General features: G+C 43.8%; 1 protein-coding gene across 2 annotated transcripts in view; it reads left to right on the top strand.

Moving 5' to 3' along the window:
* The window catches only part of LOC143339789 (talin-2), an 87,661-nt gene that overhangs the window by 56,005 nt on the left and 17,557 nt on the right, over nucleotides 1-14,099 (top strand). For both annotated transcript variants that reach the window (XM_076761280.1, XM_076761367.1), the window contains exons 20-36: nucleotides 145-279; nucleotides 623-782; nucleotides 2,881-3,047; nucleotides 5,684-5,812; nucleotides 6,480-6,593; nucleotides 6,806-6,919; nucleotides 7,359-7,493; nucleotides 7,889-8,017; nucleotides 8,230-8,332; nucleotides 9,502-9,710; nucleotides 10,998-11,117; nucleotides 11,381-11,578; nucleotides 11,672-11,811; nucleotides 12,270-12,363; nucleotides 12,595-12,684; nucleotides 12,813-12,935; nucleotides 13,037-13,180. In XM_076761280.1, the coding sequence (XP_076617395.1) occupies nucleotides 145-279; nucleotides 623-782; nucleotides 2,881-3,047; nucleotides 5,684-5,812; nucleotides 6,480-6,593; nucleotides 6,806-6,919; nucleotides 7,359-7,493; nucleotides 7,889-8,017; nucleotides 8,230-8,332; nucleotides 9,502-9,710; nucleotides 10,998-11,117; nucleotides 11,381-11,578; nucleotides 11,672-11,811; nucleotides 12,270-12,363; nucleotides 12,595-12,684; nucleotides 12,813-12,935; nucleotides 13,037-13,180 (2,304 nt within the window). The remainder of the gene's footprint in view (nucleotides 1-144; nucleotides 280-622; nucleotides 783-2,880; nucleotides 3,048-5,683; nucleotides 5,813-6,479; nucleotides 6,594-6,805; nucleotides 6,920-7,358; nucleotides 7,494-7,888; nucleotides 8,018-8,229; nucleotides 8,333-9,501; nucleotides 9,711-10,997; nucleotides 11,118-11,380; nucleotides 11,579-11,671; nucleotides 11,812-12,269; nucleotides 12,364-12,594; nucleotides 12,685-12,812; nucleotides 12,936-13,036; nucleotides 13,181-14,099) is intronic.

Raw genomic sequence — 14,099 nt, 5'->3', positions numbered from 1 at the left:
CAGTATCTTTTTTTTTTGTTTTGTTTTAACTGGGGAAAGATATTTGATGTCGATCTCTTTAGCACCGTATGATGCCGTTATCTCCCCTTCATGTTGGAGATGGAATTGGAATCGAAGTTTCACACTTTTCACTTGTTGCTGTAGGTGGTGAGTCCCACCATCAGCTCGCCGGTGTGCCAGGAGCAGTTAATCGAAGCTGGGAAGCTGGTGGATCGCTCGGTGGAGAGCTGCGTCCAGGCCTGCCTCTCAGCCACAGAAGATGGCGAGCTCCTCAAACAGGTCAGCTTGATTAACACACAGACAAACAGTGCGCTCAGCTCTGTTGTTCCATGTGCCATTTTTAGTTTTGCCTCAGAAGATAACAAGCTATATCACATGTATGACCCAGACAGGCCAAAACGAGTTGGCTAGAATACTGATTCTCCAGCTCGCTGCATTTAAAGCACACCAGCCGTTTTTTTATGCAGGGTATTCAGCTCATGCACTAACACCCGACTTAAGAAGCAATGAGGATAATGAGTCCTGTGTGCTCCTCCCCACCCCGATGGAATAAGAAGCAGGGAATAATGCGGCTTAAGAAACATGGCACTAATGTTGATGGCGTGCATCTCCTGTTTTGAAGGTGAGCGCAGCAGCCAGCGTGGTGAGTCAGGCTCTGGGAGATCTCCTGCAGCATGTTCGTCAGTACACCTCAAGGGGAGAGCCCATCGGCCGCTACGACCAGGCGACAGACACCATTATGACCGTCACTGAGAGCATCTTCAGCTCGATGGGAGACGCAGGTGAGTGCGAAAGAGATGAAATGCAGAGAAAGTGAAGGAATCATAATTATGGACCCAAATCTGCCGATTCTGGGGACTTGGGGCAATGCTGAAAAATACAGAAAAATGTGTTGAAACGAAGGCACATTTGTTTGCAATTAAGTAATTATGTACGGTACTTAGGTTAAGGAACAGGTTAATTAATTGCCCTGTAAGTCAGTCAGTCATTAGCAGAAAAGTGCACTGCAGCTACATTCAGAGATGTTTTAGTCTTTATGAGCCGTGCGAGCTGCAAAGCTCCAGGGATGGTAATATCTGTCTTTGTAGTCCAGACTGAAATATCTTATCAATTATTGGAAGGACCGGCGTGGAATTTTGTACAGATGTTCGTGGCCCGCAGAGGATGAAACCTACTGACTTTGGTGTTTTGCAAATAAAGAATAATATGCTGGAAAAAATAAAAGCCAGAAACTCAGAACAGTGAGCTGATGGTTTGTGAGCGGCTGATCATTGCAGTGGTTTTTGTTTAATATCACGCAAGCTGTCCTTTTCTGAATTTGATTTGGTCATAGTCGTTGTAATTAAGTGCATGTTTTTGTTTGTTTTTTTAACCAGACCTGAGGAAAGTTCAACCTGAATCTGCCTGATAATATTTTGGTTTCTTCCAAGATAAGATGAGCAAACAATAGTAGCAGGAATAAAAAGGAGATGTAGAAGAGAATGAAAAACACAGAATACAATTCAACAATACAAAATAAAAAATCAACTATATCTGTAAGCTGTGGCTAAAGATGTCCTGCCTTAGCCAAATATCTTATATATCCAGCCTTAGTCTTAAAACTTGCTTTCCGCAGCTCTAAAGTTTCCGAGTCGATGTTTTACTGTGTATCATGCTTCATCCCGTCTTCTCCTCAGAGAGAGTGGCATGATGGTGGCTTTGAATGGACCGCTGTCAGCCCTGCTGAAGCCACAGAGAAAAAGCTGACAGTGATGTTCACAAGCCTGACAGCAGAGAAAGGCAGATGGAAAGAGATGCACAGCGAGTGGCCCGACCCAGCGGTCAGCTCAGCTGGATTGATTGGCTTGATAGACAAGTGGGATGCTGTTTGCGCTGCCTGAATACATATGCCAGTTCAAGAGTATCGCCTTTGAACTGGTGTCAAATGTGTCATTCAGGTACAAATATGAAATGTTACGAGGAAATAAAAAAAAAAGAGTGACTCCCTCTGTAGTGCAGTGTTGGCATATCAGCTGATACATTCACATGAATTATAGAGGCCTTCTGCCAAATAGCTTCTGTGGTGTGCCAGGTCTGCTTTGACAGAGAGGATATAGACACCAATCCCTTTCTTGTCCCCTTTGTCTTATCCCATTAGTCTGATAAACAGCATATTTTCAGAGAGAGTCGAAAACACCGGGGCTGCTGGAACAGTCGCATCCAACTGTTTCTTTACAAGTGGATTACAGGTGTGCTCACATTACACACATCTGATCAGGGAGACAAATGCAACTGGGCAAGAGATTCAGCCACAGCTGATGGAAAGATGTGTGTTTCTGTTATCCCTTGTTTTCTCCCACCAGCTGCTTTCTACAGTCAACATCAAGCAGTCACAACAGGTGTCAATTTGCTATGATTTTGACAAGTAAACTTTGAATTTCTCCTGTCTGCCGATACAAAATTAAATGGAATCAAATTAAAAATCCATGCAGTTTATTGAAATATTTATCTCCTCCGCTATGGTTTGCCAGCATTGCATCATTATTTCTAACGTGCACAGGAGAAAACAGGAGTTTGAATATTGTTGCAACAAGGAAACAAAGATGGATTTATTTCTTCTCTGTCCATAGTGTTCATGGCTGTAAACTCAGGAGGATTTCCAGCAAAAGCATGGGATTACGCAATGAAGTTTAAGGGCCAGTGTGTAGGATTTACAGGGATCTTTTGGCAGAAAAGGCATATCTAGTTAGTTGCAGTCAGCAACCTCACTGGTAGATGCCTCTAAATCCTACACAGTGGTCCTTCATCATTAATCTGCTGCTCTCCAATCTTTCTCATCTTTCTTTTCTTCCCCCTTCACCTCTGCTCTGCCTCTGTCCTCTCAACTGTGTCTCCTCTCAGGGGAGATGGTCCGTCAGGCCAGGGTGTTGGCTCAGGCCACCTCAGACCTGGTGAATGCCATGAGGTCGGATGCTGAGGCTGAGGTGGACGTAGACAATTCTAAGAAGTTGCTGGCAGCTGCTAAATTACTGGCTGACGCCACCGCGAGGATGGTGGAGGCAGCAAAGGTGAGCGGCGTGTGAGAATCAAGTTATTGTTGTGTTTATTCTCTTCTAACAGCTTGCACTTACACCTCAACTGTTGTCAAGAGAAAGTGAGTTTACTGAGCTGAGGGGGCTTGTATGAAACAAGCTTTATTCCATGAATAATTCAAACAATCCAAAAATAATCTTGAAAAGTTTTGTTTTAATCACAATAGCAGCATTTCTTAAGACCGGATGACAAACTACAGTGCTGGCTGTTATTGCCTTGTACACTCTGGGCGACCTTTTCAATGACAGCAGAGGGGAAAGAAGCTGTGTGTGTGTGTGTGTGTGTGTGTGTGTGTGTGTGTGTGTGTGTGTGTGTGTGTGCGTGTGCGTGCGTGCGTGCGTGCGTGCGTGCGTGCGTGCGTGCGTGCGTGCGTGCGTGCGTGCGTGCGTGTGAGAGAGAAAGAGAGTGTGATTGTGTTCACAGTGCAATGGGTCTGCAGTGATGTTTCCTGACTCTGGACATACAGAAGTCCTGAATAGAGGTGTGGCAGATCCAAACCAGTGATGGATGAACAGAGGACAGACTGGATGGCTGCAGAGTAGAACGGGATCAGCAGCTCCTGGGACATTGAGGATCCCAGAAACCTGAGGGTCTCCACACTGCTGTTGAGTTTGTGATGAGGGACAGCGCTGGGGGACTTCTCCTGGCATCCATTATCATCTCCACAGTTTTGAGTGTGTTCAGCTCCAGCTTGTTCTGACAGTAGCAGAGGAAGAGGACCAGCTAGTCTGTATACAGACTCATCACGGTCCTGGATGAGGTAGACTGTAGTGTCATCTGGAAATTTCAGGCATTTAACAGACGTGTCTCCTGAGGGTCTGTCGTTGGTGTAGTGTAGGTCTAATCCTTTGGTTTAAAAGCGGCGTACTTCCACGTGTGAACAGCAGTCTGAGGACAGAATGAACGAGTGGTCTAAAGTTCAAAATCAGAGTTGAACCTTGAAGTATTTTAATCCGTACAGCCTTAAAATTCACCTTCCACCTCAAGTTTCCAGCTTAACATGATTAAGAGGACATCAAACTCTTTCTCAGAGCAGACTGCTGAGGGGCAGGCTTAGCTGTGCCACTCATCCCGTCTTCTCTAGCCAAACTATTTATGTGCTATCTCTCTCCATCAGTCTCATTATCTGTCTACAGGATCACACATTGATATTAATAATTCTCCACTTCCACCATGAAAATTAAATGATGCCCTCCAGCTGGTTTGATGGTCCAGTTTAATGCCAGACTTATCACCCTAACAGCTGCATATTTATCTGTGTCGATGCAGGCTGACACCTCAGTTGCCATGGTAACTGATTGATGGAAGCGTGTGCAGTTTGCTTTTTGGACTGTGTGTGTTACAGACTGTGTTTTGGCTTATTTTGTAAAGCCCGTGCCAGGTAATGATTTGCTTTTTAGCTCTTTTTAGACTCTTCTTGTACACGTACTGTATCACTGTAAAGCAGACCCTGCTTTTTGAAGGCTGGTCAGCTCCGAAAACACTACATAATTATGCAAATTGGCTGTTGAAATTAAATGGAATCAGCAGTTGCCAGCAGGCAGATGACAGCTGCAGAATCCACTGATCCCAAGCTGGTCACTATTTTACTGTGATGAAGTGAAATGTTGTAGAGAGTCTGGAAAGGAAACAAAACATTTTCAACCTGTGAAATGACTTAACAGCAGAATTTCTGTTCATGCGCTCGTGTGGCTTCCTCACAGTGATATCTGTGTCTGTGGCGACCTCTGCCAGCAGCGTGTGTGAGGTCAGACATTACCTTAATGATGCGGGTTTTCAGCAGCACGCACACCCACCTCTCTGTGCAGCTGCAGGTGAAGCCACCGAGTTCCCAGTTAATTAACCTAATGGCTGCAGGCTTAGCTCTCTCTCCAACAGCGGGAGACACCGAGGTGCAAAGTGATATTAGTCTCCACAGAACCCGTTTAACTTGTACTGCTGGAGTCCTAAACAAGAAGATTAAAAAGAGCTGCTTATTAATATGAGTAAACAGCATCTCTCACGGACACACAGTGTCAACAAAAGAACTGATTCATGTAGTGAAGAGGAGCTGCAGCTGAGTTTGAGTGCAGTGATTAAGTGTGTGTCATTTCAAAGGTCTCCGTGCGCTGATTGGATGTTCTAAGATTGCTTGTATGAGCTGATGGCAGTTGTGTGGGTGTGTCTGCTGCTCGTCTCGGTAGGTGTGTGTGATGTGATGAGTGCTGACGTGTCACTCAGAGATGATATTGCTTTTCAAAGAAACAAGAAAGTGGAGAAAAACCGTCTTTTTAAAGAGTGTGTACGTCATGCAGCCTGTGCTCTTTTCTTTTATGCTGGTGGCGTTACGTTTTCAGGTTGTCCGTCCATAAATGCGATATCTCAGGAGGGAAATTCTTCAAATTTGGCACACATGTCCACTTAGAAGCAAGGATGAACTGGTTTGACTTTGGTGGTCAAAGGCTGACGTGAAGAAGACGTGTGTGAAGCATCCACATTTTAACAATTCGTAGCTTCTTTGCAGCAACATCCAAATTTGAAGCATTGTAGTCGACCACAGGCTCACTGGTTCTGCTGAGATTGAACTTCCATTTCAGTTTTCCCTTCCTGATAACCTGCTGTGTGTTTTCAGGGTGCAGCAGCGTACCCAGAGAATGAGGACCAGCAGCAAAGGCTGAGGGAGGCTGCAGAGGGGCTGCGTGTGGCCACCAACGCTGCCGCTCAGAATGCCATTAAGAAGAAGCTGATTAACAGACTGGAGGTCAGTGATGGCACATTTTTGTCCCAAGAGAAACAGCTGCATCAAGAAGAGGCTATCTCTAATAGATGTTCATTACAGCTGCGTCTTTCACTGGGTTTTTAGACAGATTTAGACAGACAGAATTATTTTTGCCGTTAAATGGTCCTGAAAGAAACTAAATCGTCATCTGTCTTCAAAATGCATTGAAAAGGGCTCATTTTATTCAGGGTCATCTGACTCAAGGCTCAGTACCACCAGCTACAATATCCAACTCATTGGAAGGCTTAATGATATTTACAGCATGTTACACTACAAGTTAGGTAGTCCCATGGCCTCCTCTAGTTAGTCAGAACGTGAGGTTTTAGTGTATGTTATTGTAGTTGTAATAATATTAAGATTTTATTAATAATTGACAATAATGTATCAACTAAGGTGACCAAACAGATTTACAATCAAATGCATTCAAATATACTATTTGTTTGATGTTTTTTCATGCAGCTTACAGTGACAGAGAATGTTACAGCTGCAAACAGAAATTTAGCAAATGTAAGGAAACACAAATTCATGTTGAAAAGTACCAGCACTGTGGTTTGAAGTTCAGTTGAAGAGAGACTGATACAGTGATGAAGAGCTACTCTTTAAGCATATTGCACATGTGGATGTTTACATGGGTCTTTATATTCCTCAGAATGCTGCCAAGCAGGCTGCAGCTGCAGCCACTCAGACCATCGCTGCTGCTCAAAACGCTGCCGCCTCCAATAAGAACACTGCTGCTCACCAGCAGCTGGTGCAGAGCTGTAAGGTGAGGTTACCTTTTCATGTTTTGTTCAGACTATTTACTTCACACTGTTTTTCTTTCTTATTCTCATCGAACAGTTTTTTTTAGCAGCTGTTGACTGTCATTGTATTATTGGCGTTAAAGATGCTTGTTTGATGTTATAAAGAATAGCATTGCAGATGGGTTTAATCCTGAGGCTGTATTTAAGCCTGTGTTTGTATTCTGTGTGTGTATAGGCAGTGGCAGACCACATCCCACAGCTCGTCCAGGGGGTGCGTGGCAGCCAGGCCAAACCAGAGGACCTTAGTGCACAACTGGCACTCATTATTGCCAGCCAGAACTTCCTACAGGTGCCGTACGCACACACGCACACACACACACACACACACACACACACACACACACATTGTTAAAACTTTATGTCCTTACTCTCAAACCGAGTAGCTTCAGTCCTACATTGAGAACCAGGCTGCACAAAGTATAAATAGTGTTTCTGCCATGAGGGGATCCCTTAAAAATAGGCCTGTAACCTCTTTTTGCTGTAAGCAGGCAGTTAAAGAAGCAGTGGTGTGATGGGATTATGTGTTCAATGCCTCAGTGGCACTTTTAGAGCTGATGCAGGACTGTGGGGTTTCCACAAATACCACCACATAATTTAACCTTTGTTCCTTGTTGCACACAGCAGCATTTCGTTTTACAGGCGGCTCCTTAATGCTCTGAGGAAAAACATCATTCCCATTAAACATTTCAGCCTCTTTTTTCCCTTCTGTTTCGTTTTCCACTCTGCAGCCTGGTAGTAAGATGGTGACCTCGGCCAAGTCATCTGTTCCCACGGTGACGGATCAGGCTGCAGCCATGCAACTGGGTCAGTGTGCCAAGAACCTGGCCACCTGCCTGGCTGAGCTGAGGACGTCTGCACAGAAGGTAGAGCACAGGCACACACAGGCAGTCACATACGGGACAGTGCACGCAAAAACAAACCTAATGCACTAACATCAGTCCAGAAAGACACCGTGTAATGACCTTAATGGTTAAAGTCGTAGCAAAAAAAAGTCAAAATGTCAATGAGCCTTGTTGAGTGGAGGTTTTTTTTTCTTTGGCGTCATGTGTAACCTGCTGTCCGAGAAGCTTTTTAATTGCACAGTAGACTTATGAGTCACATCAGTAACATTTGTTTGAGTTTCTAACTAACAGAAGCTGACAAAACCTACGTTGAAACTGTATTTTTGTTAAAAGATCACTACTTACAAGTGCATAAGCAGTACAAAAGCAGTAACCCTTTTGACTGTGAGTAACAGCAGACTTCCTTTCTGTTGCAGGCTCATGAAGCCTGCGGCCCCATGGAGATCGACTCTGCTCTCACTGCCATTCAGACTCTGAGAAGCGAGCTGCAAGATGCCAAGCTGGCTGCTGCTAACGCCCAACTGAAACCACTACCAGGAGAGTCGGTAAGAGACGTTTCAGATCCATGAGACTGACTCGGGATTCATTCCTCGAAATCCAACGTGAATAATGGCAGTTGCATTAGCTTCAATCAAGCTGTGCAAGACATATTGACTAATAGCAACACACGCCTGAAGCAGAGTCAAATGGGTTTGTGGCCAAATATTCAGTTTATAGTTACATTTAAAGCTGTTTTATTTTTTCCCCTCTGCTTCAGTTGGAGAAGTGTGCTCAGGATCTGGGCAGCACCTCGAAGTCAGTGGGATCGTCCATGGCTCAGCTGCTCACATGTGCTGCACAGGGAAATGAACACTACACAGGTTGGTACTGCTCACATACTGACTCCACCATAAGATCTGCATAGATAGATATGTCTTGACTCCTTAGTCAACAACATGCAACTTTCGCTGTGAACAAAATGATCCCAGCAGCCACCATGAGCACTGATGCCAGTTTTCATCTGATACATTTACAGGCTGTGAACTGTGAGTTCATCTTGTAGCTGCCAGCATCTTTAGCTTTCTGCACACAAAGCTTCTTTCTCTCTTTCACATGACTTTAAAATATTTGAACTACTTGATATGATTAAATAACGTAATTACCCAATATACATACAACATCACAACTTAATATTTTGTCCTGGTCTGACAGAGCTCTGACTGGGCCGCTCTGTGTGATGCAGCAGGCTAAAGCACGGCGAATAAAAGTATCAAACCAACATCTGAATACATTGTAACCACATTTGGTTACAATCACTAAAGCTAATTTTTATGTAAAACAGAGCTTAAAAGCACAGGTCTAAAAATTAATTATTTCAAAAGAGATTGCCCAATAGAAATTTCCATGATAACTTAACATCAGTGAAGTCAGGTGATCTGGCTCAGTGTTGGAACAATTGGTTTTCGATTTGGGGATTTTGCGAAAATTGAGAAAAAGACATTTTAGAGCAGAAGAGCCTTGGAGCAAAGATGCAGATGAATTGAGAAGTTAAAACGGTGAAAGAATTAGAGGCCACCCTGAGGTCAGTGAGTTTTGTGTGCCTGAGTGCTGGGTGGAATTTGCAGCACCTGCCCATTTTGACGACTTTTGGTCTTTCGGTTTTAGTGGAGAAAAATAATAAGAAGGTGTGATGCAGTTGGGTGAGGCGAGGTGAATAAACCTTGTCTGTTTTTGTTCTCTTGTCATCTTCTTTTTCATTACCTTTACAGGGTCCTTGGGTCTCCACAGAACCTCTGGAGAAATTCACCTATCAAATTACATTTTGTCTGTGTTGCTTGTTGCAAGGCATTTGTCAAGAGAGAGAAAATACTTTATATGCATTAAACAAACATCCTGTGCAAACAGGATGTCAGTCTTTAGGACTTGAGAATTAGGATATGATAAAGTATCATGTTGTATAAATATATCTATGATGTCTGTGACATACTCTCCTGATTGCAGTTGTCGGTCACATCTGCATACTCTGTCCTACCTGTGATCCTGTGTGTAGGAATAGCAGCCAGAGAGACAGCTCAGGCCCTGAAGACGCTGGCCCAGGCAGCCCGTGGCGTCGCTGCCTCCACCACGGACCCCAAGGCTGCTGCTGCCATGCTGGACTCAGCTCGTGATGTTATGGAGGGCTCAGCGCTTCTCATTCATGAGGCCAAGCAGGCACTGATTTCCCCCGGAGACGCTGAGAGTCAGCAGAGGCTGGCGCAGGTGAGACGGCTCAGGGTCGCTCGAGGGTACGGAGTCTATTCTGCATGTGTGTACTTCTTTTACACTACGGTGGACTGTTGGTGCTGCAGATTGGGAGGCTCAGTTCATCCTTCTGACAGACGACAGCACTTGTACCATAAAGCTGACATTATCAAATGTCACTGCAAAGACAATTCTGCAGAATTCTCCCAAGTTGTCAAAACAAAAATACACTTACAACTTGTGAATCCATGAGACTTTTGTGTACAAGCCCTGATTCACTTACTCTAACCTCATCCTCTCTGACAGCACACAGTGTGTGTATGTGTTTCATGAATGTTGTTGTCCAGCAGCACCAGTGACAACAGTTAACTGAGGCATCATGTTTTCTAGTTGTCCGTTCATTTTTTGGTGGTCAAAGGTCACTGTGACCAAGATAAAGTGACAACATCAGGATCAGAGGTGCAGATTGTGACCATATTTCACATTTGGTCAGATACTGAATGGGTGACTCTGATCTTGGGTGTGTAATTGTATGTTACTTCTTTTAGTTACATTTTTAATACATTACATATCCAACCCAGTATTTTAAGTTGGAACTCTTGGATGAATCTGAACTTGTAAAAGAGAAAAGTTTAATGATATTAAACATTTCATACAACTGAACCCGCTGTGTTTTACACAAAAGTAATGTGACTTTGTTTTTTATTTGTAACAAATTAAACATGTAAATGTTTAATAACCATGTAAATGTGAATGTGAAGTCAGCTCTTTTTACTCAACAGTGCCTCCATCTTTGCTCAGTATATTCTGCTGAATATTTTCTTGTGGACAAAGTCTGAGCCAGATGAATGTGTACATCTGCTTAGTAAGACATGAAAGTGAACACCTGTCAAACACAGCAAGGGATTCCTGTAAGGAACCTGGTGGCATATTTACAGGCCAAGACATTGATTATTTATGTCATGTCCTCTTCATATTTTCTACACAGCATAGATACATTCTATGTTTTTCAGTAGAAATTCAGAGAATCTAATAAAGAAATCACAACAGCACAAACAAGGATGTTTTTTTTAATGAAAAACACTCTAGTATACACTCCTTTGTCATCTGAAATTGCTTTGGGATATAAAACTAAATTAGGAAGCCTGTGCTGCTCTCAGTGATTGGTTGCCTGATCTAAGAGAACACGCAGACATATTGGTTGATGTTTATACAAGACAAAAAAAGCCAAATGGCGATATCAGTCATTCTTCAGGACTGCCTTTCCTCTCACCCCGTCCACTGTGAACCTGCTGTGTATTCCAGGTGGCCAAGGCTGTGTCTCATTCCCTGAACAGCTGCGTCAACTGTCTGCCTGGCCAGAAGGATGTGGACATGGCTCTCAAGAGCATCGGCGAGGCCAGCAAGAAGCTGCTGATTGAAACTGTGAGTTTGGTCTGTGACTCAGCAGATCTCTGCCAGCGAAATTACCGTCATGTGTGTTTCTTAAAATACCCCGCAGCAAACAGATCCTCGAGGAATGTATTTGGGTGAATGACGCATACGAGTTAGAAGTAAAATGGACTGCTGTATAGATGCAGTGGTTTTTGCATTGTTACTCTCTCCCTCATCACAGCAAAGGACTCAGTTTTTTCAGTTTAATCTTAAACCACTGAGTGCTTATCGTCCCTCTCTTCTTGTCCATTCAGATCCCTCCAGCCTCCAAGTCCTTTCAGGAGGCCCAGAGCGAGCTGAACCAAACGGCGGCAGACCTGAACCAGTCAGCGGGCGAGGTGGTCCATGCCTCCAGAGGCTCCAGCAGCCAGCTGGCGGTGGCCTCTGGAAAGTTCAGCCAAGACTTTGATGAGTTCCTGGATGCTGGGATCGAGATGGCCGGCCACACTCAGGTCGGCCATGTTACAGCAGTTTCACAGCAATGTTGAACTCATGTTGACGTGTGTTTGACGATGTTTTAACGTTATGAGTTTGTGTAATTTCAGAAGAAGGATGACCAGGTACAGGTGATTGGTAACCTGAAGAACATCTCCATGGCTTCTAGCAAGCTGCTGCTGGCAGCTAAGAGTCTGTCTGTAGACCCTGCAGCAGCAAACGCCAAGAACCTGCTAGCTGCTGCTGCCAGGTACCGCACTGAGCCACATACACTCCCACAGAGTCTTATCCATACTGTATATATTATTGTGCATCTAACATTTTCCTTTAATTTCCTGTTGTTATGATGCAGTTTTTTTTTGTCCATTAATCTTGTCAGCAGAATGCATTCAGTCATCTGTCATCTTAGCCATTAATGGCTTTAAGCTTGCAGCTGCCAAACCTCACATGTAATTTGAAAAATAAGAGCAAAAACTCCCACGTTTTCAAAAAGACATGATGAAAGAAATGTAAAGAATTTCAAACATGTACCGATGAAATACGTACGCTTGCACACACCAACTGAGGCAAATACATGTCTGCAAGAATGCCTGCGCAGGCTTTGTTATTAACACACAAAAAACCCTCCAGTGCACACGTCACAGGCAGCACAAACACCACACACATTCAGTGATTAGGATGTGATTTGCTTTTCATTTCCTTTTTCAGAGCAGTGACTGACAGCATTAACCAGCTGATCACGCTGTGTACACAACAGGCTCCTGGCCAGAAGGAGTGTGACAATGCCCTGAGAGAGCTGGAGGTAAGCAGAACTGAACAACCTTGTTATCAAACAGGAACAATCAGCAATCATATCAACAAAGGATTGATGGGAGTCTCATTTACTGTGGTCTATCTGTGCAGTCCCAAAAGAAATAACATACATTTGCTCCTATGCGATTCCTTTCATCTGGCACGAATCAGAGAGAGTTTTGTGAAAGTGAAGAACCTGGGAAATGCTATTTAAGACTCACACTGCTCACTCATCTCCCAGGCTGTCAGAGGAATGCTGGACAATCCCAACGAGCCTGTCAATGACCTCTCCTACTTCGACTGCATCGAGAGTGTGATGGAGAACTCCAAGGTAGGCCGTCCACTCGAACAGCCTCGTGATCAAACACTCAAGCACTCTGCACACGGCGAGCTTAGCATCCTAAGCATCCCCCTCTGTTCTCTCTTTGTTCTGCTGGCCTGCTCCTTTGTCCTGTCTAGGTCCTGGGAGAGTCTATGGCAGGTATTTCTCAGAACTGCAAGACTGGAGATGTGACTGCATTTGGAGATTGCGTTGGATCAGCATCAAAAGCCCTGTGTGGCCTCACCGAAGCGGCAGGACAGGTACAGAGTGTGGAGAGGAACAGGCCTCACAGTGCAGGAGATATTAAATGGATCATATTGCCTTTTTGTTGATGATGATGGGATGTTTTTTCCCCCCACAGGCCTCCTACCTGGTGGGTGTGTCCGATCCTAATAGCCAGGCGGGGCACCAGGGGTTGGTGGACCCCATCCAGTTTGCCAAAGCCAATCAGGCAATCCAGATGGCCTGTCAGAATCTTGTAGACCCAGACAGTAGTCCCTCTCAGGTACGTACAATAGTCTCTGTGTAGCAATTAGGCAAAAACCTGTCGTCTGATCTACATTATAACAGGTTTAGGTGTGGCAGCATCATCACGCGGGTATTACTTTTTCTGCAGAGATGTGTCACAGTATGATTTATTATCAGGTCTGAGTGTTGCATGCATCAGTGTTAAACCTTAAAAAGTGTACAGTATTGTATATGGCTGCCATTATGATTGTTTTATTGAGTGTATACAGATTTCCTATCATATTGGTCTTGCACACAAATATCTCTCAATCCCCTCCTCGTGCTGACATTATAGACATGTTTTAATGAGACAAACTTGCATTGAATGAAGCAGTTCAAAAAGAAAATTTGGTCATTGATTATTTAAACCCATAAAAAGATCAGACGACGATCTTCAAACTATTGAAGCTTACAAAGCAATATTTTTTATAGCTCCACCAGTTTTTAGTTAGAATATTTTCTACAAATGTCTGAAGTGTCCAACTGTGTAGTCAGACACCTTCACTGGCTGAAAGTCCAGTTTTTACCTACCTAGGCTGGCAAAGGGTCTGTAAGTTTCAACAATATTTCTGGAAGGGAAGTTAAGCTTGAGTTAATTTCAAAATAAAAATTGAACCTGTTTAATAAAGAACATTAGAAATACTAAGTCCTATAGCATGTTTTGTTTAAAGGTATGCCTATGGAACCATTAACCATGCACTGCATTCAACAGCACACTCTTCCATGAAATTTCCCAGTGTCCATTAAATAGGAATTCAAGTGCAATAACAACCGTCTGCGTGCACAGTGCTCTGTCCCATCACATGTGCAGCCACACATTGTTAATGCTACATGCTTTCAGTCTTAACTTGATGAAAGCAAAGGACAAATTTTTATAACCTCTTCAGCTAGTTGGGGTGTAACTTGATTGGGCATGC

This window comes from Chaetodon auriga, chromosome 1 (genome assembly GCF_051107435.1).
Source record: "Chaetodon auriga isolate fChaAug3 chromosome 1, fChaAug3.hap1, whole genome shotgun sequence".
Classification (NCBI taxonomy): Eukaryota; Metazoa; Chordata; class Actinopteri; order Chaetodontiformes; family Chaetodontidae; genus Chaetodon; species Chaetodon auriga.
The sequence above is the reverse complement of the archived record's forward strand: the minus strand, read 5'-3'. Positions and strand labels throughout refer to the sequence as shown.